This window comes from Eutrigla gurnardus (assembly GCF_963514095.1).
Source record: "Eutrigla gurnardus genome assembly, chromosome: 7".
In the NCBI taxonomy this organism is placed as follows: Eukaryota; Metazoa; Chordata; class Actinopteri; order Perciformes; family Triglidae; genus Eutrigla; species Eutrigla gurnardus.
This window is the reverse complement of record NC_139921.1, coordinates 2,438,738-2,466,515: the sequence shown is the minus strand read 5'-3', so window position 1 is coordinate 2,466,515 and position 27,778 is coordinate 2,438,738. Positions and strand designations below refer to the sequence as shown.

At 44.1% G+C, this 27,778-nt stretch overlaps 1 protein-coding gene across 1 annotated transcript in view; it reads right to left on the bottom strand.

Annotated features, from left to right (window-relative positions):
* Positions 1–412: 412 nt before the first annotated feature.
* Positions 413–27,778, bottom strand: part of LOC311016208 (uncharacterized protein) — a 250,094-nt gene continuing 222,728 nt past the window's right edge. The window contains exons 16-21 of the mRNA XM_084013784.1: positions 23,033–23,206; positions 20,177–20,350; positions 18,609–18,782; positions 8,204–8,377; positions 7,809–7,855; positions 413–1,339 (exon numbers count right to left, since the gene is read on the bottom strand). Coding sequence (XP_083869910.1) covers positions 822–1,339; positions 7,809–7,855; positions 8,204–8,377; positions 18,609–18,782; positions 20,177–20,350; positions 23,033–23,206 — 1,261 coding nt within the window. The 3' untranslated portion in view covers positions 413–821. The remainder of the gene's footprint in view (positions 1,340–7,808; positions 7,856–8,203; positions 8,378–18,608; positions 18,783–20,176; positions 20,351–23,032; positions 23,207–27,778) is intronic.

The following is a 27,778-nucleotide window of genomic DNA, read 5'->3' as shown; positions in this document are numbered from 1 at the left end:
TGCAGTTTTCATTTTATTTAAACCTGACCTCATGTTACTTCCTTATTACACAGAGCTTTTGTCTTTTTATTATTTGTTGGATTTGAATCCACACATTCTCTCATCTTGATTTTAATCAATTTCATTTTGGAGAATATTATGCATTACTTATGGCGTCCAGGCAGAAGGTGAAGCTGACGATAACAATAGTGACAAAACACCTCCGACCTTTATTTGCGTCCGCAGTGTCGGAGTTGCCCAGAACCTGTTGGTGACGCCGGATTCAATTCAACGGAGGTTCACTGCAGCAAAGTCACCATTTATACCCAGACACGTTCACATGCATCATGCAGCCGTCTTTATCAGCTGGTCTGTGTATCTCCAACATCACCCAAGAGCAAGCGTTATAAAGCGTTGATGAATGGAAGATCACAGCTGCAGCATCATCATAGTTTATAATTCCTTAGTGGATTTAGCAGGAGCATTTTCTCCAACAATGAAGAAACAGTTTAATATGTTTTTTATTTGTAATATGTTGAATACATTATGTTTTCTATTCTAACCTGTGTGTGCTCTGTGTTTCATGTTGATGGTTTTCACTGGACAGCAACTATTTGCTCCAGTCACTAATGCATGTTCCTCAACACGACAAGGTTCAGTCTAAAGACAAAGCCATCCCGATATACTCCATTCATTTAAGTACATTTACACAAGCATTAATACATTTACAACAAGTACAAGGAGGAATGAACCTGACTGATTACAAACTGCAATGTTTTCATTCACATCTTTGCATTGACTCTGAATGTAATCACACCGCTTTGTGTTTGTTGTGAACAGTTTCAGAGACACAGAGACACTGATCCATCCCAGACTGCAAACCCAGGATAAAGAGGTTCAGTGAATGTGGTGTTGAAGGTGTGGAGGTGGATCAGTTTGTTAGAGGAGACTCTGTAGAAGGTCAGAGTGCCAGCAGGACAGTCCAAGTACACTGCTACCACACCAGAGGAGGAGGAGGAGGAGGAGATGAGTGTTTGTTTTCTTTTGTGCCAGACAGAGTAACCACCACCAAAACAACTCAGACTCCAGGACTGATCATTCCTTCCAAACCAAGAGTCGTTTCCTCTCCTCTTGATTCCTCTGTAACTCACTGATATATCAACATCTCCTCTCCACTCGACCTCCCAGTAACAGCGACCAGTCAGACCGTCTCTACACAGCAGCTGACGCTCTGAGACAAATCTGTCTGGATGATCTGGATATGACTGGTCGTCTGACACACGTGTCACCTTCCTGTTGGTGTCGTCCAGTTTGAGTTTTCTGCTGACTGTGTTTGTGTCCAGTTCCAGTTCACAGACATCTGATGGAGAGAACAAACACAATGCAGCTAAAGGTTATTGTTGGAGACAATTGGGAGTTTTTTTGTTTTTGTTTTGAAAGCTTAATAAATATACTTTGGGTATTAGTATATGACATCACAAGGGGGCGGTAACTTGATGGTGATGGGTCACGTCATACATTTCATTGATAAATAGGACACCGGTGTGTAGTGGTGTGTGTTTTGTTGGATCGCAGAGAAAAACACAGTGTTGGGGAACTAGCAGGAGCAGATTCAGTTATTAATAGATAATTATTAATATCAATACTCAGTCTCAATATAAAGGAGTTTTTACTCAAATGCCAATAATTAATAACTATTAGAATATGAGTACAAACAGTTGAAGGATTTGTGAATTCTTCACAGAGAAGAGGTTGATATCATTCATTCTTATACAACATTAATAAACACAGCAGTATGTTCATAAGGGGTTTATTAACAATAAACAAGAAACATACACTAAGTCCAAGTGGCCTATCTAACTAAATACTATACAAGTGTGTGTGTGTGTGTGTGTGTGTGTGTGTGTGTGTGTGTGTGTGTGTTACAAGATGGCGGCTGTGGGTGTCGACCAGTCAGCCATGTGGAGTGGGGGTGTTCTTTGTGGGAAGCTGGAGCTGCGTTTCAATAACAGTTTGAGTCGCCCTCGCTCACTTGCCCTCAGCCCTTGCTATGACGTCACATGGAGGCCACTTGCAGGGCGGAGGGAAAGTGGGCGGAGGAGGAGTGAAAGAGGTAAATGGAACACACCTGCCCTCGTTCACTAACAGCCCAGACAATCATGGATCAACCACACGTTGTTGGAGTAGCGCTATACTGCCTATTCCAAATTACACAAAATATGCGGAGACTCATTTCATTGAGACGAAGATGTATTCTGCGCTTGATGGCAATACGTCGGCTTATATACTTACACTTGTAAACAGTGGGCTCTGCCATAACTCTGCAACAGACAGTCTAATTGCACAATTTAAGAAAATTAATTAAATTTAATTCATTTTGTTCTTTCTTCTTCTTCCTTGGTGGTGAATAGACAGCATACAATGGTGTTTGAGGTTCATTATCGCCACCGCATGGACATATTTTTCGTGCACCACTGCAATGCATTGTGGGTGATATACAGCTCTGAAGTGACCATCGTTGTTCACTCGATCACTCAGCCCTCAAGGGTCACGGAGTTCACTTCAGCTGTTCAGGGAAATGGAACAGCCCTTAAAATGGCGGCGGGGATTCCCCCGAGGGCAAGTGCTTAGGGCAAGTGAGCGAGGGCGACTCAAACTGTTATTGAAACGCATGTGGTCCTGCCTGGAGAACAGGTTTCTATATATGTGTATAATTAGTGTAATATATGTAGAGCGGTTAGGAAAGTTGGATTAGTGAGAACGCAACCTGTCTGTTCTGGATTACTGACGATCAACAGACAAAACAAAAACACGACAAAATTACATCGTTGGTCGTAAAAATATCACAGTTTGGCCTTAAATTACTAAAGATTGAAACCAGACCAACCTGTGGTCTGGTCTCTGGACTAATGTGAGCTACTATCTATCAATCAATCAATCAATTTATTATTTAAGGCGCAAAATCACCATGGTACATGGTCTCAATACACTTGAAACAAATCCAGTACAATAATAACAGACTATAAAACAACAATAAAAACATAAAAACAATAATAGCAGACTATAAAACAATAATAAAAAACATCAGAGGGAAATGATAAAACAGTGAAGAATTAGTTACAACCAAAATATAGGGTAAAAAAGGGAGTTTTAAGACGGGACTTAAAATTAAAATAAAACGGATGTAGCTTCTTTGATGTCAAGTGGGAGGCTGTTCCATAAAAAAGGAGCACGGTAGGAGAAGGCTCTTTCACCACCTGATTTTTTATTGGTTGAGGGGATGACAAGGAGGTTTGAGCTAAGGGAACGAATAGGACGTGGCGGAATGTAGGGAGAGAGCAGTTCAGTTAAATACGATGGAGCAAGTCCATTTAAGGCCTTAAAACTTAAAAGAAGAACTTTAAAATCAGCTCTAGCCTGAATGGGCAGCCAATGCAACGATGCCAGGACAGGAGATATGTGGCAGAATCGACTTGTTTTTGTTAATAGTCTGGCTGCTGAATTTTGCACAAGCTGAAGACTCTTGGTATAACAAATGGGAAGGCCCGAAAAAAGGTCATTACAGTAATCAAGGCGGGAGGTCACAAGGGCATGGAGAACCACCTCAGCGCTTTGCCGGGATAGAGCAGGACGGATTTTGGCAATATTACGCAGGTGGAAGAAGGCTGTCCTTGTGATGTCCTTGATGTGAGTCTGGAAAGTCAGGGTTGGATCAAAAGTAACACCAAGGTTTCTAATGTGCGTGCTTTCAGGGATTGAGCAACCATCAATGTTAAGACAGAAACTCTCAGAAAAGTGCTTATAGTTATTAGGCTTAATCAGCAGCAAATCAGTCTTAGCAGTGTTAAGCAAGAGAAAGTTATGAGTCATCCAGCTCTTGATTCGGCTTACACATGTTTCCAGATTTTGTATTTGAGAGGGGTCATTAGGCTGAAGTGGGATGTATAGCTGTGTTTCATCAGCATAGAAATGGAACTTAATACCAAAATCTGCAATTATCCTACCTAGGGGGAGCATGTAAATACAAAACAACAGAGGGCCCAGGACAGAACCCTGGGGCACACCAGTGGTAACCGTAGAGGAATCTGACAAAGAGTTATTAAAACTAACACGTTGGGTTCTAGTAGATAAGTAAGACTGGAACCATGAGAGCGCCAGCCCCCGAACACCAACATAGTGCTCCAGTCGGTGTAGAAGCACACAATGGTCTACGGTATCGAAGGCCGAACTTAGGTCAAGAATTAAAAGCAAGGAGGCAGATCCAGAGTCAGCAGTGACAAGAAGATCATTAACCACTCTAGTTAGAGCAGTCTCAGTAGAGTGGCAGGGGCGGAAACCAGACTGAAAATTGTCAAAGAGATTATTAGCAGAAAGGTGGACATTCAGTTGATCAGCAACAATTCTCTCAAGTGTTTTGGATACGAAAGGGAGAGTGGAGACAGGTCGATAATTGGCAAGAACCAGGGGATCACTATTGGGTTTCTTGAGGAGTGGTTTAATGATAGCAGATTTATAGTCTAAGGGGACACACCCCTCAGAGAAGGAAGTGTTCAAAATGGCACGTATAGGGGTATTTAGAATAGGAAAAATGTCCTTAAAGAGGTCAGAAGGGATGGGATCTCGTGAACACGTTGTTGGCTTTGAAGCGGCAACCATTGAGGCCAAGGCCTCAGCAAAAATGGGTTGAAACTGAGCGAGTGAACCCGTGGGCCAGGACCCAGACTGCTGGCTTGTCATGGTACTAGAGAGCTGCTGGCTAATGACATTGTCCCTTATTAGGGAGACTTTATTGGTAAAAAACTCAAGAAAATCGTTCGCTGTGAAAGAGGAGCACGGAACAGGTGAAGAGAGTGTAAGCCTGGCCACAGTATTAAACAAGACCCGATGATTGTTGTTATTGGTTTCAATCAAGTTGGAGAAATAAGAAGATCTGGCAGCAGAAAGGGCATGTTTATAACGTTTAAAACTAACAGTCCAGGCAAGGCGTGAGGACTCTGATTTACAGGTGCGCCATCTGTCTTCAAGTCTACGACATGCCCGTTTTAATGAGCGAGTGTGGTCGGAGAACCAAGGCACAGATTTTGTTCGAGTGCCTCTACTAGTTCTAAGAGGGGCAAAGAACTCGAGCGATTCTGACAGTGCACTTTTTAGGCCATCAGTGAGGATGTTGACAGACATGGCAGTGTTGGAGAAAGACTCAAGTTTATCGTGCAGATGATCAGTTAGAAGGGACTTAACATGGTTGTTAATCGGACGAAAAGAGTGGGGGTTAGATTCAGAGCGATTAGTCAGTGCATGAGTTAGCAGGTTAAAAAAGATACTAGAGTGATCAGACACCGGAACCTGAAGAATAGCAGGGAGGCCAGCAGTAACATCCTTTGTACAGACTAGATCAAAAGTATTACCAAGATTATGAGTGGGGCCAGAGACATGTTGGATGAAGTTGAGACTAGAAAAAAGATCCAGAAATTCGGTTGCTTTGGAATCCAAAACATCATTAATGTGAAAATTCAGGTCACCCAGCATAACTATTTTGTCATATTTAATCAGAGCGGTAGATAAAAATTCAGAGAACTCAGTTAAGAAGATGGGATTAAACCTGAGTGGTCTATAAATGAGTAATGCCAGGATATGATGGCGGTTTCCAATAAGCACGGCCAGGTACTCAAAAGATGCGAAGTTACCAAGTGAACATGGTATACAGGAAAATTGATTAGAAAAAATAACCGCAAGTCCCCCACCCGTTTTGTCTTTCCTAGTGGAAAATAAAAAGCTATACTCAGGGGGGATGCCTCGATAAGAACAGCACTGGCAGTGGAGGAAAGCCAGCGCTCAGTGAGGAAAAAGAAATGCAAACCATAGTGAGAAATAAAATCATTAATATAAAATGTCTTACTGGAGAGTGACCTAATGTTCAGTAAAGCACAACTGAGGTTGACAGGGGGAAGAACTGAAGGGACAGGAACTGTTTTAATACTAATTAGGTTAGATGTGGACCTCCCATGAGTGCTAGTGTGATTAACTTTACTGGGATCAGGGTTGTTGGTATGAGGACAGTGGAAGCGTTTTGACAGGATACAATGCCTATCAGTAACTCTACTAGGGACATGAGAGCTGATAGGAGTTGGAATTGAGATATGAGGATCAACTACAGGTTTTACAGGTGTAAAGGAACTAGGTGGAGTAAGGGGGCCAAAATTGGAGACAGTGCACGTACTAAAGATGGCAGCAGGACCCGCACTATCAGAGACAGTGTTGTGACCACAAGTGTGCAGGGCAGGGTCTTGCTGGGAAAAGCATCATTGCAGGCTAAATGCGATAAAGTTAATAAGATTACTTGTTAATCTTTCAGACCCTTTCCTATTTAAATGAAAACCATCAGCTTTGAAAAGGTCACGCTCAGTCTAAAAATAATCAAAATTGCTAATAAAACACAGGCCAGTTGCAGTACTGAAGTTCTGCATCCACGTGTGCAGACTAAAAAGTCAACTAAAACGCTCTGAGCTTTTGAGCAGGGTGGGAATAGGGCCAGAGAGGACACACCTCTTCCCGAGGCTTTCAACAGTGTGAATCAGTGACTCAAGATCATGATAGAGTTTGAGGGAGCGTCTGGACTGACGTCATTTGTGCCGGTGTGCAACATAACTGTGTGAACAGACAGATGCAGATCAATGAGGACAGGTATCAGTTCAATGAAATCAGCAGTGATCCCACCAGAAAGACAGTAAGTGATGGAGCCTGGGAGATGCACATTTCTGATGATAGAGTCACCGATTATAAGGATTTCAGGAGGTTGATTCTTGCAGCCATTGTCATAGACCGACAATTTAGTGGACGACAGATAGGAGGTGCCAGGGGGATCCGGAACCGTAGAAGAGGGATTAGCGTCAGCTGCGCAGATGACGTCATCATTGAGCGTCGACGGGATCGGACCCACGGTATGCCGTGGAAGCGATGGCTGCGGGGCTGGGAGAGGAGGCCAGTTTTCTGAGCAGGATATCGATGAAGGGGATGAGCACCGTGGACGTTTACCCTGGGACATCAGTGGACTAGTTGGAGGGATGCGACGCTTTCTGTGTCTGGAGTTTGGCAGGGTTGATTGCTCCAGAGCGGTGGGCGAGCATGTAGCCGGTAGCTCCGTTAACTTCTCCAGTGGGGTGAAGAAGTTGGACAGCGGGATGGGATCGTCGTCACATACTTCCGAGTCGGGGGAAAACAAGGGGAGAGTTCCTCCACATAGTCTGGTCTGGTCTCTGGACTAATGTGAGCTACTATCTAGACCTCTGGGGGACCACAGACAGTCTCTGGTTCCTCCACATAGTCTGGTCTGGTCTCTGGACTAATGTGAGCTACTATCTAGATCTCTGGGGGACCACAGACAGTCTCTGGTTCCTCCACATAGTCTGGTCTCTGGACTAATGTGAGCTACTATCTAGACCTCTAGGGGACCACAGACCCAGGAGACAACATCTGGTTCCTCCATTTAGGATTCAGGGACGTCAGGACGACAGGAGGACGATCTCAACGCTTTAGAGACACAGAGGAATTTATCTCTTGAGTTGAAATATTTAAACTCACACAAACACGACTACGTGAATGTTGCGTGTTTGTCTCCGTTGCCGTCCGGCAGGAATTGCCGTCCGTTTGTGTCTCTGCATTGACTTTGTGTGTAATTGAGTGTGAAAATGTGGCGTTTGGTGTGAACACAACACGACATCTTTACAGCCACGAAGAAACAAACGCTACATCCTGATAGAAACGTGATCATCGGATTTCAGTCATGAACACGTTCAAATCTGGAGCAGCTGAGTTACTGAAAACATACTCACACTTCCTCAGACCAGGTCTCAGTCCCTGCTGTCCCCCATGGTCCACCCTGCAGGAAGACATTCAAAGACCTCAATCAGGTCCACCATTAAACATGAACCCCAGTTCCTCAGTCAGAGACGGAGACACAGTCTGGAGCTGTTGTCCATCTGTCCTCACCTGAGAGTGTCCAGTCTGATGTCTGTCCATCTGTCCTCACCTGAGAGTGTCCAGTCTGATGTCTGTCCATCTGTCCTCACCTGAGAGTCCATTCTGATGTCTGTCCATCTGTCCTCACCTGAGAGTGTCCAGTCTGATGTCTGTCCATCTGTCCTCACCTGAGAGTGTCCAGTCTGATGTCTGTCCACCTGTCCTCACCTGAGAGTGTCCAGTCTGATGTCTGTCCATCTGTCCTCACCTGAGAGTGTCCAGTCTCCAGTGTGGACCCTCCAGTCCAGCAGACAGCAGCTTGACTCCTGAGTCTCCTGGATGATTGTAGCTCAGGTCCAGCTGTCTCAGATAGGAGGGGTTGGAGTCCAGAGCTGAGGCCAGAGAAGAACAGCCGTCCTCTGTGATCAGACAACCTGACAGACTGAAGACACACACACTACTGTCACTTCTGGGGACATTACATAGACTTATGTCCATTTGTCCACTTTTTAAAATGAGAAAAAGTGATATTTGTCTTTTGCTGTGTTGATGTTGTACTGGGTGGGATAAGCGTGGCTGAGTGATGGACAGAGATGGACAGAGGAGGAAGTTAAAAGAAAGAAAAGAGACGAGCTGAAATGATTGAGAGAGAAATTGAAGCGTTAGAAAAGAGAAGAAACAACAGTTGAAACAGTCTATGTGGTCTGTCTTCAGACCTGGTGTGCCAACAAAGATCTGGTATTGATTTTAAACCATCGAGCAAAGAAAAAAGGCTGTAATTCAATAACATTTCAACAATGTTTATAGTTTTCATGTTGAACTGGAGGAATTATGAATAACAAGTACTCTGATAATAACAGTAAAATAAAAAACACAGCTTTGAAAATGTGCTTCTTAAGAGTCTCAGAACATATGAGGCATTCAGGTGTTCAACTGCCAGTTGGAAGAAAAGAGTCTGTCTTGATTCAAAGCTCTGTTCTCATTGTCAGCGTTCCTCTTTGAGAGCAGCCGTGTGAACTTATCTATCGGCTCTAGATTTCACCGACCTGACTGACGTTTATCACCTCCACTCTCTGATCCATCTGTCAGCTGTCAGTGAGTCTCCTCAGTTGTCACCATAGAAACGTCACTCACAGAAACTCCAGTTTGCACAGATTTGATTAAGTTCAGTGTTAATGTTTCACCCCGTTGCATTACTGGGTAATTTAGTGTTTGTGAGTAGCAACCAGTGAGATGATTTAGCCTCCAACCATCTGAACCAGTGTAGTGATGCTAACGCTGCAGCAGTAAAATGGAAACGCTCCATCATCATTTCATAATTCTCAATGATCTATCAGTTATGGGTCTGGGTCCAGATAGGACGGGGTCTGGGTCTGGATCTGGGCCAAGCTCCACCTCTTAGTGACCCTTGCTATAGAGCCTTTTACAGTCAATGTCATCATAAATGTGTGTGCACATGTTGGTGTTAAAATGGTGTTTTGTCTCCGCCGTGCAGACGAGTTAGAAGCTTTAAACTTTGAATTAAAACTGTCAGCAGCATCAAAATGTCTGGTTGGTTCATGTTCAGTTGTCAGAGTTGATATTCCAATCAGGCATCAACCTCTGGTTCAGAAAAGTGAAGTCAAGCCTGAAGGTCCTTAAAGCTGCATTCTCTCTGCTGGCCACTAGGGGGTGTTTTCATGAATAATATGTCTTCATTGCATCTGCATAGCTTTGAGTCTGCATGTGGGTCCTCCCTGCTGCTTCAGCCACCGTGACAAGAATATTAGTTCATTTCATATAAAATAATAATAATAATAATAATACATTTTATTTTGAAGCCCCTTTCAGGTCACTCAAGGACACTTTACAATTTAAAACAAGAGCAAACAAATAACAAAACCATTAAAAGTGCAAGTAAAAACATCATGAAAACTACAATGAGAATGCTGTCCTGAAAAGGTGGGTTTTGAGAGAGGATTTGAACTGAGGGAGGGAGTCAATATTTCGGATGTCCGATGGGAGTGAGTTCCAGAGTTTGGGAGCAGAGCGGCTGACAGGTACGGCAGTGACAGGTACGGCAGTGACAGGCACGGCAGTGACAGGTACGGCAGTGACAAAACAGTGACAAAACAGAACAGAAGCTGGTTCAGCTTCAAAGGTTAGTGCCTCCCAGTGATCTTGGCGGAATATTCAGTGGCAAATTCAACGATCCTGCCGTGCAACAGTCCCGTGGTGTGTCTGGCTAGCAGCTAACGGAGCTAGCTGCTATAGCTAGCGCCGGCCACAGCATGATGGTGGTGTGCGAATCCTGCTTTCCCACCCTCTCAAAACTGAGAGAGAGCGTAAACGGCCTGGAGGCTGATCTCAGGGAGAAGGACAAAATCCTAATGAACTTCTCCACCGTCGCCACGACCCAGTCCAGGCTCATCGCCCACCTGAAAGCTTCCGGCGCTGACGACCGGAGCATGTCGGCCACAAACAACACCACCCTGCCGTGGACCGGCTCCGCCATCGCTGGATCGCCGGCACCAGCTGTCGCCGAGTCCCGCTGGCACCACCTGGGAGCCAAGCCGAAGGGAACGGCAGCCTCCACCTCACGCCTCCGCCTGCCGGAATGGCAGTGCTCCATCAGGGAGGATGGAGCGGTGGCCCCAGCACCGGTGAGCTCGACGCCTGTCAAGCCGAGGGACCCGTGGTCGGTGGTGGGAAGGGGCGCCGGGGCTCGTCCATCTCCCCTGCCTCCGCCCCCGGAAATCCCGCTCGACAACAGGTACAACATCCTAAGCCTGCAGGACTTCCCTCCAGTTGGCACCTGCTGCAGCCCGCCGCCAGGAACCGACCACCCGGCTCAACGGTCGCGGAACCGGGATCCACCCGCCCGGTCTTCACCATCACCTCCATCCCGCTCGGGACGAGCAGCGGCACAGCGCCGCCACCCGCGGGTTCCCCCCGAGGAGCGCGGCGTCTCCAGGCGCGCGGCGACGGCCGCTCCGGCTCGGCGCACTCCCGAGGTGCTGGTGGTCGGGACCTCGCTGGTGAGGCACGTGTCCGTGCGCAACGCACGGACTTTCTGCCGGCCTGGTGCCTGTGTCACGGAGGTCACATCCTCCGCTCAGCAGGTGAGTGCCCAACATCCCTCGGCTGCACCTGTGGCTAAAGGGATACTGCCTGGGCAACAGTATCCCTTTCGTTGACAACTACGCGGCCTTTTTAAACCGACCTCAACTTTTTAATCGGGACGGCCTTCACCCCAACCAGGAGGGATCCCGGCTTTTATCTGTGAACATTGACCTGACCATCCGCTCATGCACCACACCCACCTCTTGACTAACACACGGACACTCTGCCCCACGCTGTCCCTCCCACCCACACTCACCCCCCACTCCCTGCACCATACATAGCCCACACATCCACCCATCACCACCCCCATCAGAACCACAGGACATCCATCACATTGAAACACTTATCACTCACAGACATCAACCCAGGACTGTTTTTAGACCGACTGATTGTTTTAATGTCCCCATAAAGAGACATATTGAGCGCACAATCAAGGAAGACATCAAGATGGCCCTACTAAATGTGCGCTCGCTGTCTAACAAATATTTTATTATAAATTATGTAATTTTAGACAGAAAATTAGACGGTATTCTCCTTACTGAGACATGGCTCGGCACTGACGCACGTGTTGTTCTCACAGAGACCTGTCCTCCAGATTTTAACTTTTTATTTTCAACAAGGGTGGGCAGGAAAGGAGGGGGAACTGCCTCGATCACAAGGTCAACATTATCGCCAAAGGAAGCTCCTTTTAACAACTATTTATCATTTGAATACCACGCCTTTGTTTTTAGCAGCCCTCCTATTCTTTGTGTGACTGTGTACAGACCACCCCAGCACCCTACTGCTTTTATCAGCGACTTCTCAGAGTTTTTAACCATCATTCACGCTAAGTATGATAGGATTTTAATAACTGGTGATTTTAATCTACACATTGATAAGACCTCAGACCTAGCATCTAGAGAATTTTTAAACCTCCTTCACTGCTTGGATTTTAAACAGCATGTCTGCCAGCCAACCCACGACAGGGGGCGCACCCTGGACCTGGTCATAACCTATGGCCTGTCTGTGGGTGCGCCCTCTGTCGTGGATCTGGCCGTGTCAGACCATTTTTGTGTGTTTTTTAATATCACCAGTTTTAACCAGCTGGAGGACCCTGTGAGAACAGTGAGGAAACGCCATCTTACTTCTGAAGTGGCAGCAAATTTTATCCAGATTTTAAAGAACACTCCTGCACAAATTTTACCAGCACCATGTGATTTTATCATTGACAATTTTATTCACAAACTAAGGTCAACACTTGACTCAGTGGCTCCTCTTTTAACTAAAACTATAAAAACAAGACCAATGCCACCATGGAGAAATGAAGAAATCAAAAAACTGAAAAGAACGTGCAGGAGTGCTGAGAGGAGATGGAGAAAATCAAAGCTGACAGTACACTACGACATATTTCGTCAACACCTCAAAACATACAATAAAACCATCAAACTGGCAAGAATTTCACATTTCAAAAATCTAATCTCCGAAAATAAAAATAACCCCAAATTTTTATTCTCCACAATTGAGTTTTTAACCAACGGTGACCGGAACAGGTCACCAATAACACCAACAGACTCCGTTTGTGAGGCGTTTGCTGACCACTTCAGAAGTAAAATCGATAACATTAGATCCAGTCTTTTATCTCACCAAATCTCAACCTCCGACATTCCTGGATCAATGCTTCCACCTGAGGAGACTCTGGACTCTTTTGCCCTGGTTGACGCAAGGACACTTGGTCGAGTCTTCTCCCAAGTGAAGCCCACAACCTGCCTTTTAGACCCAATTCCTACACGCTTTTTTAAAACGTTTTATGACGTTTTTGAGGAACAGCTTTTATATATGGTGAACTGCTCTCTTCAGACGGGTGTCTTCCCCACATCCTTTAAAACGGCGGTGGTGAAGCCCCTTCTGAAGAAGAGTGGCATAGACCCCACCATTTTTAATAATTACCGTCCAGTATCCAACTTACCATTTTTAAGCAAAATTTTAGAAAAACTGGTTTTTACACAGATAAATAACTTTTTATATTTAAAGGAGTCATAACCTGGTTTTATACGTATCCAGCCCCCCTTGGATCGCTTTGGATCAATTCGTAAAACTTATTAGAAAAAAAAAAAAAAAATTTAATCAAACATTGAGCTTGTTCTGACCCTTTTTCGTACCGCGATTTTATCACGCGAGATTACGCGCGAGGTTTTGACTGGTCCGGATGTGCATTGTATAATATGTAATGAGGCGCGCGTTGATTCGCCGCAGGAAGGACAGAGCCGGGGGGGCTTGCCTGCATGCAGACTCCAAAACATAAACAGCCCCCTGTCATGGCGCACACACTAAATGACGAACCTTACGGAATTCAGGCATTTATGTACGAACCAGAGTCGGAACCCGAACCGGAGAGTGAAGAGCCAGAGACGGTTGAAGAGACACGTTTACAGCAGGACGTCAGGTAGCGGACGGGGGGGGGGGTTGGGTGGTGAAAGAGGGGTGGGCTTATGCAAGTAGCCTCCACGGTGACGTCACCGTAGGCGCAGAATCAAAATCTCGTGCTTTAGGAATGCACACCCTTGTGTGCTATTCCTGTTCGGAAAAAGAGCAGAAGCGAAAAAACGGCGCCACTTTCAAACTCCAGCCTTTCAGGCAAGTTTCAACTGAGGTCAAACACAGATATGCATGTTTTAACAAGAGAAATTGCGATTTCCTGGTGATGACTCCTTTAAACAATACATTGGAGAAGTATCAGTCTGGTTTTAGGACAAACCACAGCACAGAGACAGCCCTTTTAAAGATTTTAAATGACATCAGGTTCAATTTAGATAATCATAAACTCACAGTCTTGGTTCTGCTAGATCTAACCGCCGCCTTTGATACAGTGGACCATCACATTTTAATAAACCGTTTGAGGAACCTGGTTGGTCTCTCTGGTGCTGTTTTAAATTGGTTCTCCTCTTACCTCACTGACCGAAGCTTCTTCGTAAGTCTGGATACCTGTTCCTCCAAAACACACAACCTTAAGTGCGGGGTTCCCCAGGGGTCAATTTTAGGCCCAACCCTTTTTAATCTCTACATGCTTCTCCTGGGTGATGTCATCAGGAGGCACGGCATCAGCTTCCACAGTTATGCTGACGATACACAACTGTACATCGCTGTGTCTCCTGATGACACAGGGCCTTTAGATGCCCTTTTTAATTCCATTTTAGATATCCAGTCATGGATGGCAGCAAACTTTCTACAACTCAACCAGGACAAAACAGAGGTTTAAGTCATAGGTCCTGAAGGCCAGAGAGAGAAACTTTTACCAAAATTAAATAATTTTAAATCATCGAAATCTCTGAGAAACCTGGGCGTGATTTTAGACTCTGAGCTCAGTTTTATTCCACACATTAAAAATGTAACAAAGGTAGGTTTCTACCACCTGAAGAATATAGCCAGAGTCCGCCCGTTTCTCTCACAGGCCAGTACAGAGGTGCTGATGCATGCTTTTATTTCCAGTCGTCTAGACTATTGTAATGCCCTGCTCTCTGGGCTTCCTAAAAAGAGCATCCATACTCTCCAACTGCTGCAAAACTCAGCCGCACGCGTGCTGACGAGGACCAGAGGGCGGGAGCACATTACACCAGTTTTAAAGTCGCTGCATTGGCTCCCTGTCCGCTTCAGGATCGATTTTAAGATTCTTTTACTTGTTTTTAAATGTCTTAAAGGAGTCATAACCTGGTTTTATACGTATCCAGCCCCCCTTGGATCGCTTTGGATCAATTCGTAAAACTTATTAGAAAAAAAAAAAAAAATGTAATCAAACATTGAGCTTGTTCTGACCCTTTTTCGTACCGCGATTTTATCACGCGAGATTACGCGCGAGGTTTTGACTGGTCCGGATGTCCATTGTATAATATGTAATGAGGCGCGCGTTGATTCGCCGCAGGAAGGACAGAGCCGGGGGGGCTTGCCTGCATGCAGACTCCAAAACATAAACAGCCCCCTGTCATGGCGCACACACTAAATGACGAACCTTACGGAATTCAGGCATTTATGTACGAACCAGAGTCGGAACCCGAACCGGAGAGTGAAGAGCCAGAGACGGTTGAAGAGACACGTTTACAGCAGGACGTCAGGTAGCGGACGGGGGGGGGGTTGGGTGGTGAAAGAGGGGTGGGCTTATGCAAGTAGCCTCCACGGTGACGTCACCGTAGGCGCAGAATCAAAATCTCGTGCTTTAGGAATGCACACCCTTGTGTGCTATTCCTGTTCGGAAAAAGAGCAGAAGCGAAAAAACGGCGCCACTTTCAAACTCCAGCCTTTCAGGCAAGTTTCAACTGAGGTCAAACACAGATATGCATGTTTTAACAAGAGAAATTGCGATTTCCTGGTGATGACTCCTTTAAACAATACATTGGAGAAGTATCAGTCTGGTTTTAGGACAAACCACAGCACAGAGACAGCCCTTTTAAAGATTTTAAATGACATCAGGTTCAATTTAGATAATCATAAACTCACAGTCTTGGTTCTGCTAGATCTAACCGCCGCCTTTGATACAGTGGACCATCACATTTTAATAAACCGTTTGAGGAACCTGGTTGGTCTCTCTGGTGCTGTTTTAAATTGGTTCTCCTCTTACCTCACTGACCGAAGCTTCTTCGTAAGTCTGGATACCTGTTCCTCCAAAACACACAACCTTAAGTGCGGGGTTCCCCAGGGGTCAATTTTAGGCCCAACCCTTTTTAATCTCTACATGCTTCTCCTGGGTGATGTCATCAGGAGGCACGGCATCAGCTTCCACAGTTATGCTGACGATACACAACTGTACATCGCTGTGTCTCCTGATGACACAGGGCCTTTAGATGCCCTTTTTAATTCCATTTTAGATATCCAGTCATGGATGGCAGCAAACTTTCTACAACTCAACCAGGACAAAACAGAGGTTTAAGTCATAGGTCCTGAAGGCCAGAGAGAGAAACTTTTACCAAAATTAAATAATTTTAAATCATCGAAATCTCTGAGAAACCTGGGCGTGATTTTAGACTCTGAGCTCAGTTTTATTCCACACATTAAAAATGTAACAAAGGTAGGTTTCTACCACCTGAAGAATATAGCCAGAGTCCGCCCGTTTCTCTCACAGGCCAGTACAGAGGTGCCGATGCATGCTTTTATTTCCAGTCGTCTAGACTATTGTAATGCCCTGCTCTCTGGTCTTCCTAAAAAGAGCATCCATACTCTCCAACTGCTGCAAAACTCAGCCGCACGCGTGCTGACGAGGACCAGAGGGCGGGAGCACATTACACCAGTTTTAAAGTCGCTGCATTGGCTCCCTGTCCGCTTCAGGATCGATTTTAAGATTCTTTTACTTGTTTTTAAATGTCTTAAAGGAGTCATAACCTGGTTTTATACGTATCCAGCCCCCCTTGGATCGCTTTGGATCAATTCGTAAAACTTATTAGAAAAAAAAAAAAAAATGTAATCAAACATTGAGCTTGTTCTGACCCTTTTTCGTACCGCGATTTTATCACGCGAGATTACGCGCGAGGTTTTGACTGGTCCGGATGTGCATTGTATAATATGTAATGAGGCGCGCGTTGATTCGCCGCAGGAAGGACAGAGCCGGGGGGGCTTGCCTGCATGCAGACTCCAAAACATAAACAGCCCCCTGTCATGGCGCACACACTAAATGACGAACCTTACGGAATTCAGGCATTTATGTACGAACCAGAGTCGGAACCCGAACCGGAGAGTGAAGAGCCAGAGACGGTTGAAGAGACACGTTTACAGCAGGACGTCAGGTAGCGGACGGGGGGGGGGTTGGGTGGTGAAAGAGGGGTGGGCTTATGCAAGTAGCCTCCACGGTGACGTCACCGTAGGCGCAGAATCAAAATCTCGTGCTTTAGGAATGCACACCCTTGTGTGCTGTTCCTGTTCGGAAAAAGAGCAGAAGCGAAAAAACGGCGCCACTTTCAAACTCCAGCCTTTCAGGCAAGTTTCAACTGAGGTCAAACACAGATATGCATGTTTTAACAAGAGAAATTGCGATTTCCTGGTGATGACTCCTTTAATGGTCTTGGGCCCTCTTATTTATCTGACCTTCTCCTATTATATCAACCCTCACGGACCCTGAGGTCCTCTGGCACCGGCCTTTTAACCTTTCCACAAGTCAGATTGAAAACACACGGGGAGGCGGCTTTTAGTTATTATGGTCCCCGACTGTGGAACAGCCTGCCGCAGAACCTCAGGGCCGCAGAGAATGTTGATGTTTTTAAAAAACGGCTCAAGACTCATCTTTTTAGTCTGGCTTTTAATTAACTTTCTATTATTTTAAGTCTGCTATTTTATTCCCCAAGTTTTAATCTATTATTTTAAGTTTGCTTATTTTAGTAGTTTATACTGATTTTATTCTATCCTATTTAGCTATTTAGCTTTTTTATCTAGTTTTTGCTATTTATTTTATTACTGCTATCTTGTTCTATTTTACATTATTTTATCTCTTTTACCGTCGACTGACGGGAACCAGAGTCCCTCATGGTGTGGATGGCCTTTCACTCACCGATGTCTCAGTGCCGAGCCATGTCTCTACAGTTTTAGCCAATGCAGTGCGTGGGGGTGTGTGTGTGTGTGTGTGGTGTCCATACCCGAGTTGCGTGCATGTTAGTGTGAGAGTGCGAGTGTGTTCCGGGTGGGGGGTCGGGTCTTTCTTTCTGTTGTTGTTGTTTTTATTGTTGTTGTTGTTTTGTTCTTATTTTCTAAATTTGTATTTTCTGTACGGCACTTTGTGTTGCATTTACCTGCATGAATGGTGCCATATAAATAAATAAAATTGAATTGAATTGAAAGCTCTGCTCCCCATGGTGGTGAGCCGGGCAGAGGGGACAGTGAGGTGGATGGAAGAGGAGGATCTGAGGGAGCGGGTGGAGGTGGCAGTGTGAAGGAGGTCAGACAGGTAGGGAGGGGCTGGCAAAGCTGTGAATGGCTTTAAAGGTATGAAGGAGGATTTTGATGTTAATACGGAAGATAATTGGAAGCCAGTGGAGTTGCTGTAGGATGGGGGGTGATGTGGTGAAAAGTCTTAAACTAATTTAGCACCTAGCCAAGTTAAAAGGCAAGCAAGCCAATAAAGTTTCTTATTAACAAGGAAAAACAATATTTTAAAAGCCAAAACAGTGCACAACGTGAGCATGGTCATGTTTTTCCACAAACCATATAAAACTCAATAAACTCAACTGTATAGAAAGTGGTTCAAACTGGCTCCACCTTGACAGCAGAGACAGTCTGGTGTTGTAGTTCAGGCTCACATGTTCATGGAGTGACGTTCACAAACGTAGACTGACGTTTGCAACAGCATTTATAAACACCAGGTGGATTTATAAAACTATTAAAACATGGAACGGCAGGGAAAAGATAAACAAGAGGTTTGGTTTTGACAAAAGTTTTGTTTTGTTCTTTTGCTGGCAAGTCGTTAGCAGCAGAAACAGTATTTCATCAGCCATGTTAACACATTAGTAGCAAACGTGTCTTTTTAGGAATACGTGAATATAAATAACTGAATATTTGGTGCATGTAAACGCATCATTGAAAGCTTCATAGGTAAACTTCTCAAAGTAGTTGAATCTGACCTGAGAGTTTCCAGTCGACAGTGTGGACTCTCCAGGCCAGCAGACAGCAGCTTCACTCCTGAATCCTGCAGGTCGTTGGTACTCAGGTCCAGGTCTCTTAGACTGGAGGACTGGGAGCTGAGAACTGAGGACAGACCTTCACAGCTTCTCTCTGAGAGGTTACAGCCACTGAGTCTGAAGAGGAACCAGAAACAATTACAAACAACTGTTCATCACCTCAGGTTCTAACTGACATTTTTGTCATAATTAAGTTATTCACATATTCTTATTCTATGACAACTTAGTAACATTATGTGAGGTGTTTTATTTAGGAAACTAAAAGGTTCTATTTCCAAAGTCAAACCATCTTGGTTCTCTAAGGTTCTACTTGTGAGCCAATCAGCAGGTCAAATGCACACAGGAAGACCAATGGGGTTCTGCTTCTTTGTCATGTTGCTGTGGTTGCTCAGTGGCAGCAGCAACAAGGAGCAGAGGAAATGTCACGCCAACGCAACGCTTAGAAGGAACCTCAAGATCAAGCCTTGTGAAAGACAGCAGGACAAACACCAGACTAGTTCAGTCTTGCTAATAAGTTTATTTTCATTGTTAGCTACCATGCTAGCCAGCTAACACTGGCTTCCTATGATTAGTATGGCAACATTAGGAATATATAGGAAGCTAGCATTATCTGGCTAGCATTAGCATATGAAGCTGGGAACCCAAACGTCGTCCTGTCTGAGATCATAGCCTCGTCTCCACAGAATGAGAATCTCAACACTGACACACAAAGCGTCACACAAGTTCTTGGTTCGTGAGACTTCTGTGAATTCACCTTGTATGTGTTATTTGTGTCATTTGCGCTGCCCATTGTGAAATGGCTACTATTCACGTCTTTGATTGACTTTGTATGCAATTATGCTGTGTGACAAATTCACTTTGTGTCTTGTGTGAGCAGCATTGGGGTTAGAAGGTCCTGTTTGCATTAAACCCAAGAAGAAGAACATATTTGAATCTTATGTATGAAAAGGACTTGTTCTCATATAACTTTAGCAGTTGCAGTCTGATGTCTGTCCATCTGTCCTCACATGAGTGTCCAGTCTGATGTCTGTCCATCTGTCCTCACCTGAGAGTGTCCAGTCTGATGTCTGTCCATCTGTCCTCACCTGAGAGTGTCCAGTCTGATGTCTGTCCATCTGTCCTCACCTGGGTGTCCAGTCTGATGTCTGTCCATCTGTCTTCACCTGAGGGTGTCCAGTCTGATGTCTGTCCATCTGTCCTCACCTGAGAGTGTCCAGTCTGATGTCTGTCCATCTGTCCTCACCTGGGTGTCCAGTCTGATGTCTGTCCATCTGTCTTCAGCTGAGGGTGTCCAGTCTGATGTCTGTCCATCTGTCCTCTCCTGAGTGTCCAGTCTGATGTCTGTCCATCTGTCCTCACCTGAGTGTCCAGTCTGATGTCTGTCCATCTGTCCTCACCTGAGTGTCCAGTCTGATGTCTGTCCATCTGTCCTCACCTGAGTGTCCAGTCTTATGTCTGTCCATCTGTCCTCACCTGAGTGTCCAGTCTTATGTCTGTCCATCTGTCCTCACCTGAGAGTGTCCAGTCTCCAGTGTGGACCCTCCAGTCCAGCAGACAGCAGCTTGACTCCTGAGTCTCCTGGATGATTGTAGCTCAGGTCCAGCTGTCTCAGATAGGAGGGGTTGGAGTCCAGAGCTGAGGCCAGAGAAGAACAGCCGTCCTCTGTGATCAGACAACCTGACAGACTGAAGACACACACACTACTGTCACTTCTGGGGACATTACATAGACTTATGTCCATTTGTCCACTTTTTAAAATGAGAAAAAGTGATATTTGTCTTTTGCTGTGTTGATGTTGTACTGGGTGGGATAAGCGTGAATGAGTGATGGACAGAGATGGACAGAGGAGGAAGTTAAAAGAAAGACAAGAGACGAGCTGAAATGATTGAGAGAGAAATTGAAGCGTTAGAAAAGAGAAGAAACAACAGTTGAAACAGTCTATGTGGTCTGTCTTCAGACCTGGTGTGCCAACAAAGATCTGGTATTGATTTTAAACCATCGAGCAAAGAAAAAAGGCTGTAATTCAATAACATTTCAACAATGTTCATAGTTTTCATATTGAACTGGAGGAATTATGAATAACAAGTACTCTGATAATAACAGTAAAATACAAAACACAGCTTTGAAAATGTGCTTCTTAAGAGTCTCAGAACATATGAGGCATTCAGGTGTTCAACTGCCAGTTGGAAGAAAAGAGTCTGTCTTGAGCGTTCCTCTTTGAGAGCAGCCGTGTGAACTTATCTATCGGCTCTAGATTTCACCGACCTGACTGACGTTTATCACCTCCACTCTCTGATCCATCTGTCAGCTGTCAGTGAGTCTCGTCAGTTGTCACCATAGAAACGTCACTCACAGAAACTCCAGTTTGCACAGATTTGATTAAGTTCGGAGTTAACGTTTCACCCCGTCGCATTACTGGGTAATTTAGTGTTTGTGAATAGCAACCAGTGAGATGATTTAGCCTCCAACCATCTGAACCAGTGTAGTGATGCTAACGCTGCAGCAGTAAAATGGAAACGCTCCGTCATCATTTCATAATTCTCAATGATCTATCAGTTATGGGTCTGGGTCCAGATAGGACGGGGTCTGGGTCTGGATCTGGGCCAAGCTCCACCTCTTAGTGACCCTTGCTATAGAGCCTTTTACAGTCATTGTCATCATAAATGTGTGTGCACATGTTGGTGTTAAAATGGCGTTTTGTCTCCGCCGTGCAGACGAGTTAGAAGCTTTAAACTTTGAATTAAAACTGTCAGCAGCATCAAAATGTCTGGTTGGTTCATGTTCAGTTGTCAGAGTTGATATTCCAATCAGGCATCAACCTCTGGTTCAGAAAAGTGAAGTCAAGCCTGAAGGTCCTTAAAGCTGCATTCTCTCTGCTGGCCACTAGGGGGTGTTTTCATGAATAATATGTCTTCATTGCATCTGCATAGCTTTGAGTCTGCATGTGGGTCCTCCCTGCTGTTTCAGCCACCGTGACAAGAATATTAGTTCATTTCATATAAAACTCAATAAACTCAACTGTATAGAAAGTGGTTCAAACTGGCTCCACCTTGACAGCAGAGACAGTCTGGTGTTGTAGTTCAGGCTCACATGTTCATGGAGTGACGTTCACAAACGTAGACTGACGTTTGCAACAGCATTTATTTACATTTACATTTAGGTCATTTAGCAGACGCTTTTGTCCAAAGCGACTTACAATAAGTACATTTGTCAAAAGAAGGAAACAAAGAAACCACAACGTATCATTGCCGATAAAGTAAGAGCTAAAAATAGAACAAGTGTTAGGTCCTCATCTGAGTAAAGTAGTACTTCAAGAGCAACAGTGCTACGATCAGAGTGCTATAGGTAAGTTTTTTTTTTTTTTTTGGGGGGGGGGGGGGGGGGTGTTAGTGGGTCATGCTATGTAGAGTCGAGGTGAAGTCTGAACAGGTGAGTCTTGAGCCTTTTCCGGAAGATGGCAAATGACTCTGCTGTCCTGACATTAGTCGGGAGTTCGTTCCACCACTGAGGACCAGAACAGAGAAGAGTCTGGACTTTGCTGAGCGACATTTGTTTGATTTCAGCGATGGTGGTACCAGCCGGCCAGCTGAAGTAGAGGAGCGAAGTGCTCGCTTCGGGGCATGAGGTTTGACCAGTGTTTGAAGGTAGATGGGTGCCGTTCCATTGATGGCCCTGAAGGCCAGTGTCATCGTCTTGAATTGGATGCGTGCTGCAACAGGGAGCCAGTGGAGGTCACGGAGGAGGGGGGTCACATGGGAGAATTTGGGTAGATTGAAGATAAGGCGTGCTGCAGCGTTCTGGATACGATGCAATGGTTTAATCGCAGAGGCCGGGAGTCCGGCCAGGAGAGAGTTGCAGTAGTCAAGGCCGGAGATGACCAGTGCTTGGACCAGCAGTTGCGTTGCATCCTTTGTGAGGAAGGTCCGAATCCTGCGGATATTGTAGAGGGCAAATCTGAAGGATTGGGCCACAGCAGTGATGTTGGGGGTGCAGGATAGTTGGTAATCGAGGATTACACCCAGGTTCCTCGCAGTTGACAACGGCAATACTGTGATGCCCTCGACAGTGACCGACAGGTCCATGCGAGGGCAGTCTCGCATAAACACCAGGTGAATTTATAAAACTATTCAAACATGGAACGGCAGGGAAAAGATAAACAAGAGGTTTGGTTTTGACAAAAGTTTTGTTTTGTTCTTTTGCTGGCAAGTCGTTAGCAGCAGAAACAGTATTTCATCAGTCATGTAAACAGATTAGTAGCAAACGTGTCTTTTTAGGAATACGTGAATATAAATAACTGAATATTTGGTGCATGTAAACGCATCATTGAAAGCTTCATAGGTAAACTTCTCAAAGAAGTTGAATCTGACCTCAGAGTTTCCAGTCGACAGTGTGGACTCTTCAGGCCAGCAGACAGCAGCTTCACTCCTGAATCCTGCAGGTCGTTGGTACTCAGGTCCAGGTCTCTTAGACTGGAGGACTGGGAGCTGAGAACTGAGGACAGACCTTCACAGCTTCTCTCTGAGAGGTTACAGCCACTGAGTCTGAAGAGGAATCAGAAATTACTGATGAAACAATTACAAACAACTGTTCATCCCCTCAGGTTCTAACTGACATTATTATCATAATTTACGTTATTCACATATTCTTATTCTATGACAACTTAGTAACATTATGTGAGGTGTTTTATTTAGGAAACTAAAAGGTTCTATTTCCAAAGTCAAACCACCTTGGTTCTCTAAGGTTCTACTTGTGAGCCAATCAGCAGGTCAAATGCACACAGGAAGACCAATGGGGTTGTGCTTCTTTGTCATGTTGCTGTGGTTGCTCAGTGGCAGCAGCAACAAGGAGCAGAGGAAATGTCACGCCAATGCAACGCTTAGAAGAAACCTCAAGATCAAGCCTTGTGAAAGACAGCAGGACAAACACCAGACTAGTTCAGTCTTGCTAATAAGTTTATTTTCATTGTTAGCTACCATGCTAGTCAGCTAACACTGGCTTCCTATGATTAGTATGGCAACATTAGGAATATATAGGAAGCTAGCATTATCTGGCTAGCATTAGCATATGAAGCTGGGAACCCAAACGCCGTCCTGTCTGAGATCATAGCCTCGTCTCCACAGAATGAGAATCTCAACACTGACACACAAAGCGTCACACAAGTTCTTGGTTCGTGAGACTTCCGTGAATTTGCCTTGTATGTGTTATTTGTGTCATTTGCGCTGCCCATTGTGAAATGGCTTCTATTCACGTCTTTGATTGACTTTGTATGCAATTATGCTGCGTGACAAATTCACTTTGTGTCTTGTGTGAGCAGCATTGGGGTTAGAAGGTCCTGTTTGCATTAAACCCAAGAAGAAGAACATATTTGAATCTTATGTATGAAAAGGACTTGTTCTCATATAACTTTAGCAGTTGCAGTCTGATGTCTGTCCATCTGTCTTCACCTGAGAGTGTCCAGTCTGATGTCTGTCCATCTGTCCTCACCTGAGAGTGTCCAGTCTCCAGTGTGGACCCTCCAGTCCAGCAGACAGCAGCTTGACTCCTGAGTCTCCTGGATGATTGTAGCTCAGGTCCAGCTGTCTCAGATAGGAGGGGTTGGAGTCCAGAGCTGAGGCCAGAGAAGAACAGCCGTCCTCTGTGATGAGACAACCTGACAGACTGAAGACACACACACTACTGTCACTTCTGGGGACTTTACATAGACTTATGTCCATTTGTCCACTTTTTAAAATGAGAAAAAGTGATATTTGTCTTTTGTTGTGTTGATGTTGTACTGGGTGGGATAAGCGTGGCTGAGTGATGGACAGAGATGGACAGAGGAGGAAGTTAAAAGAAAGACAAGAGACGAGCTGAAATGATTGAGAGAGAAATGCTCCATCATCATTTAATTATTCTCAATGATCTATCAGTTATGGGTCTGGGTCCAGATAGGACAGGGTCTGGGTCTGGATCTGGGCCAAGCTCCACCTCTTAGTGACCCTTGCTATAGAGCCTTTTACAGTCATTGCTATCATAAATGTGTGTGCACATGTTGGTGTTAAAATGGCGTTTTGTCTCCGCCGTGCAGACGAGTTAGAAGCTTTAAACTTTGAATTAAAACTGTCAGCAGCATCAAAATGTCTGGTTGGTTCATGTTCAGTTGTCAGAGTTGATATTCCAATCAGGCATCAACCTCTGGTTCAGAAAAGTGAAGTCAAGCCTGAAGGTCCTTAAAGCTGCATTCTCTCTGCTGGCCACTAGGGGGTGTTTTCATGAATAATATGTCTTCATTGCATCTGCATAGCTTTGAGTCTGCATGTGGGTCCTCCCTGCTGCTTCAGCCACCGTGAAAGAATATTAGTTCATTTCATATAAAACTCAATAAACTCATTTGTATAGAAAGTGGTTCAAACTGGCTTTTTTTACTTTTTATTTAGGTAAAACACGTGAAGATGTACAAAAATCACACCTGCATCAGTCTACGATCCATATCATATTACCTTCAGTCAAAAATACATACAATAACTGTACAAGTCAAACATGAGATCAGAGGGGTATTCCACCAAACTCGCTAATTAAAGCGGCGCTTACCTGGTTAAGCCTGGTTAGAACTAACGCCAACTTCCACTTGCGGCTAAACCCATTCCATGCATTTCAGCCGCGCCTTGTTGAGGCTAATTCAAGCCAGGTTAACGTTGTCGTGTGTTACGCCGTTCACGGGATATGAAGCCAGCCCAGAACCGTGAATGTCGAATGATCGAGAAAATGGCAGAAAAGACCAGAGCAAAAATGAATGATGGAACTGTATGAGGAGTACAAATCCATCATAACCAATAAAGGGAATACTGTAGTGATAAATAAAAATCGTGAGGCTGCTTGGGCAAGAATTGCGGAGCGATTAAATACGGAAGTACCGTTAAGAGTAACATGTTCTAATATAATACTGACGACAATTTCTCAAATGTGAGGATAGTGTAGAGGTAATGCGCCGGCTTTGCACGTGGCCGGCCAAGGTTCAATTCCCGACTATGGAACTTTTTGAAACTACTTTCTTTGGCCGGAACTCTCTCTCTCTCTCTTTTTTTTTAGATAGGCCTAGTAAATGCATCTACATTGACCAACTCATTTATCTCATCAATTCAATGAACACATTCAATGAACCTATTAATGAACTCACCTGAAAGGAATTTATGTGGCTGAAAATTGCATGCAGCAATGCCTTTGTCATTGGGATCTATAACATGCTATTAATAATAACATCTTTATGCCTATCATGTTTTTGCAAGTTATATTTGGGTTCTGGGGAAATTGTATGACAAATTTATCATAGTTAAGGTAAAATGTTGGTCTAATTCTCTGATCTAAAGACAATTATACAGGCAAAAAAAAAAAAAACACACATGAGATGTCCTCGCCGGGATGTGAACCTGGGATGCCCACATTCAAGGGCAAGGTGCATCACCACTCACCCAACTGGGGTTTTTTGGTCTTAAAAAAAATAAACCATTTATTCATATTTTTTTAATTGCAAGCATGTATTTTTAGACGCTTGATGAAAATATAGTCTGTTTGTACTTCATATATGTAATTTTGGTAATTTTTGGTCTTTCACGTGACGAAATCACGAGGACTAGGCTTGGCGGAACCTTCTGCTGGTACAGTTGTTTCCGACAGACGGACTTGCCTGATGGTTAGCCTGCCCCGGAGCAGGCTAGTTTGGTCGGATAAATTCCCATGGTTACTTAGCGGAGAGTGCCTCAAGTCACGTTGATGGAACGCAACTCTCGCTAAAGGTAGCGAGGCTTATTGAAATTAGCCCGGCTTTGCGCTTGGCGAGCTTGATGGAATACCCCTCAGAAATATTTTACAACAGATAACCACAACATTCTTGAATTCTGACCTCTCTAATATTCACTAGCACAGACAAATGTGAAACCAAAACAGGTGTTAATGGAAAAAATAAATAAATGATTAAAAATGTAAACAATAATACAAATAATTAAGCAACCAAAAAGCCACATATGTAAATAAAAATAAATACAATTTTAAAAACAAAAATAGGTATTTAGAGCTCTGGCATCGCTTGTATTATCGGTTTCCATCTTCTCTCAAATCTTTCTAGTTTCAGTTGTAATCTTGCTGTAGTTTTTTCCATAATAAAAACCTTTTTTACATTTGCTTCCAATTCCCATCTTTCTTTAACATCCATATTATTGTCGTTGGATTCATATTGTAGTGCTTTATATATTTTTGAAATCAGCGCTTTTTTTACTCTTCCTCTGTAAATGACATGAGCAGTTCTTCAACCTTGGTTGGTTCTTTGCTTATTCTCTCCCATTCGTTATGTTTCTGGAGGTAGTGTCTCAGTTGCAAATATTTCTAAAAATCATTATTTGGTAAATTAAATTCCTGTTTGAGTTGTTCAAACAATTTCAAAATTTGCCCTGTAAAAATTTGTGCTATATATATTAACCCCTTGTTAGTCCATTTCTCAAACCCTGCATCCATAGTACCCGGTACAAAGTCTGGATTTTGGGATATTTTTGTAGCTTTACTTACAGATCTTGATATATTTAAGTTATTTTGTATTGTCGTCCATATTTTCATTGTTTCTATAATCAAATCATTTTTAATTTTAAGCTTCTTTTGCACCGACCTGGTTACAAATGGTAGTGACTCCAAAGACACAGTAGGGCAGGCCCTTTGCTCCATCTCCACCCATATTGCCTCTCTATCCTTAGTTATCCATAATATAAGAGCTCTAAGTTGAGCAGCCCAGTAATAGTTCTTTAGATTTGGTAAATTTAGCCCTCCCTTACTTTTGGGGGCTAAAAGTGTCTTGTATTTAATTCTTGCTTTTTTGTTTTGCCATAAAAATTTGGACATACTTTTGTCCAGCATTTTAAAGGTGGAGCCAGAAATCATAACCGGAAGTGACTGAAACAGAAACAATAGTCTCGGCAATATATTCATTCTAATTGTTTCTACCCTGCCAATGAGAGTCAGGGGTAAAATCGCCCATCTATCCAAGTCTTTTTTAATTTCCTTTATCAGTTTTCCATAATTTGCATCATATAACTGTGAGACATTAGGAGAAATAATAACACCTAGATATCTAAACCCTTTGTCGGTCC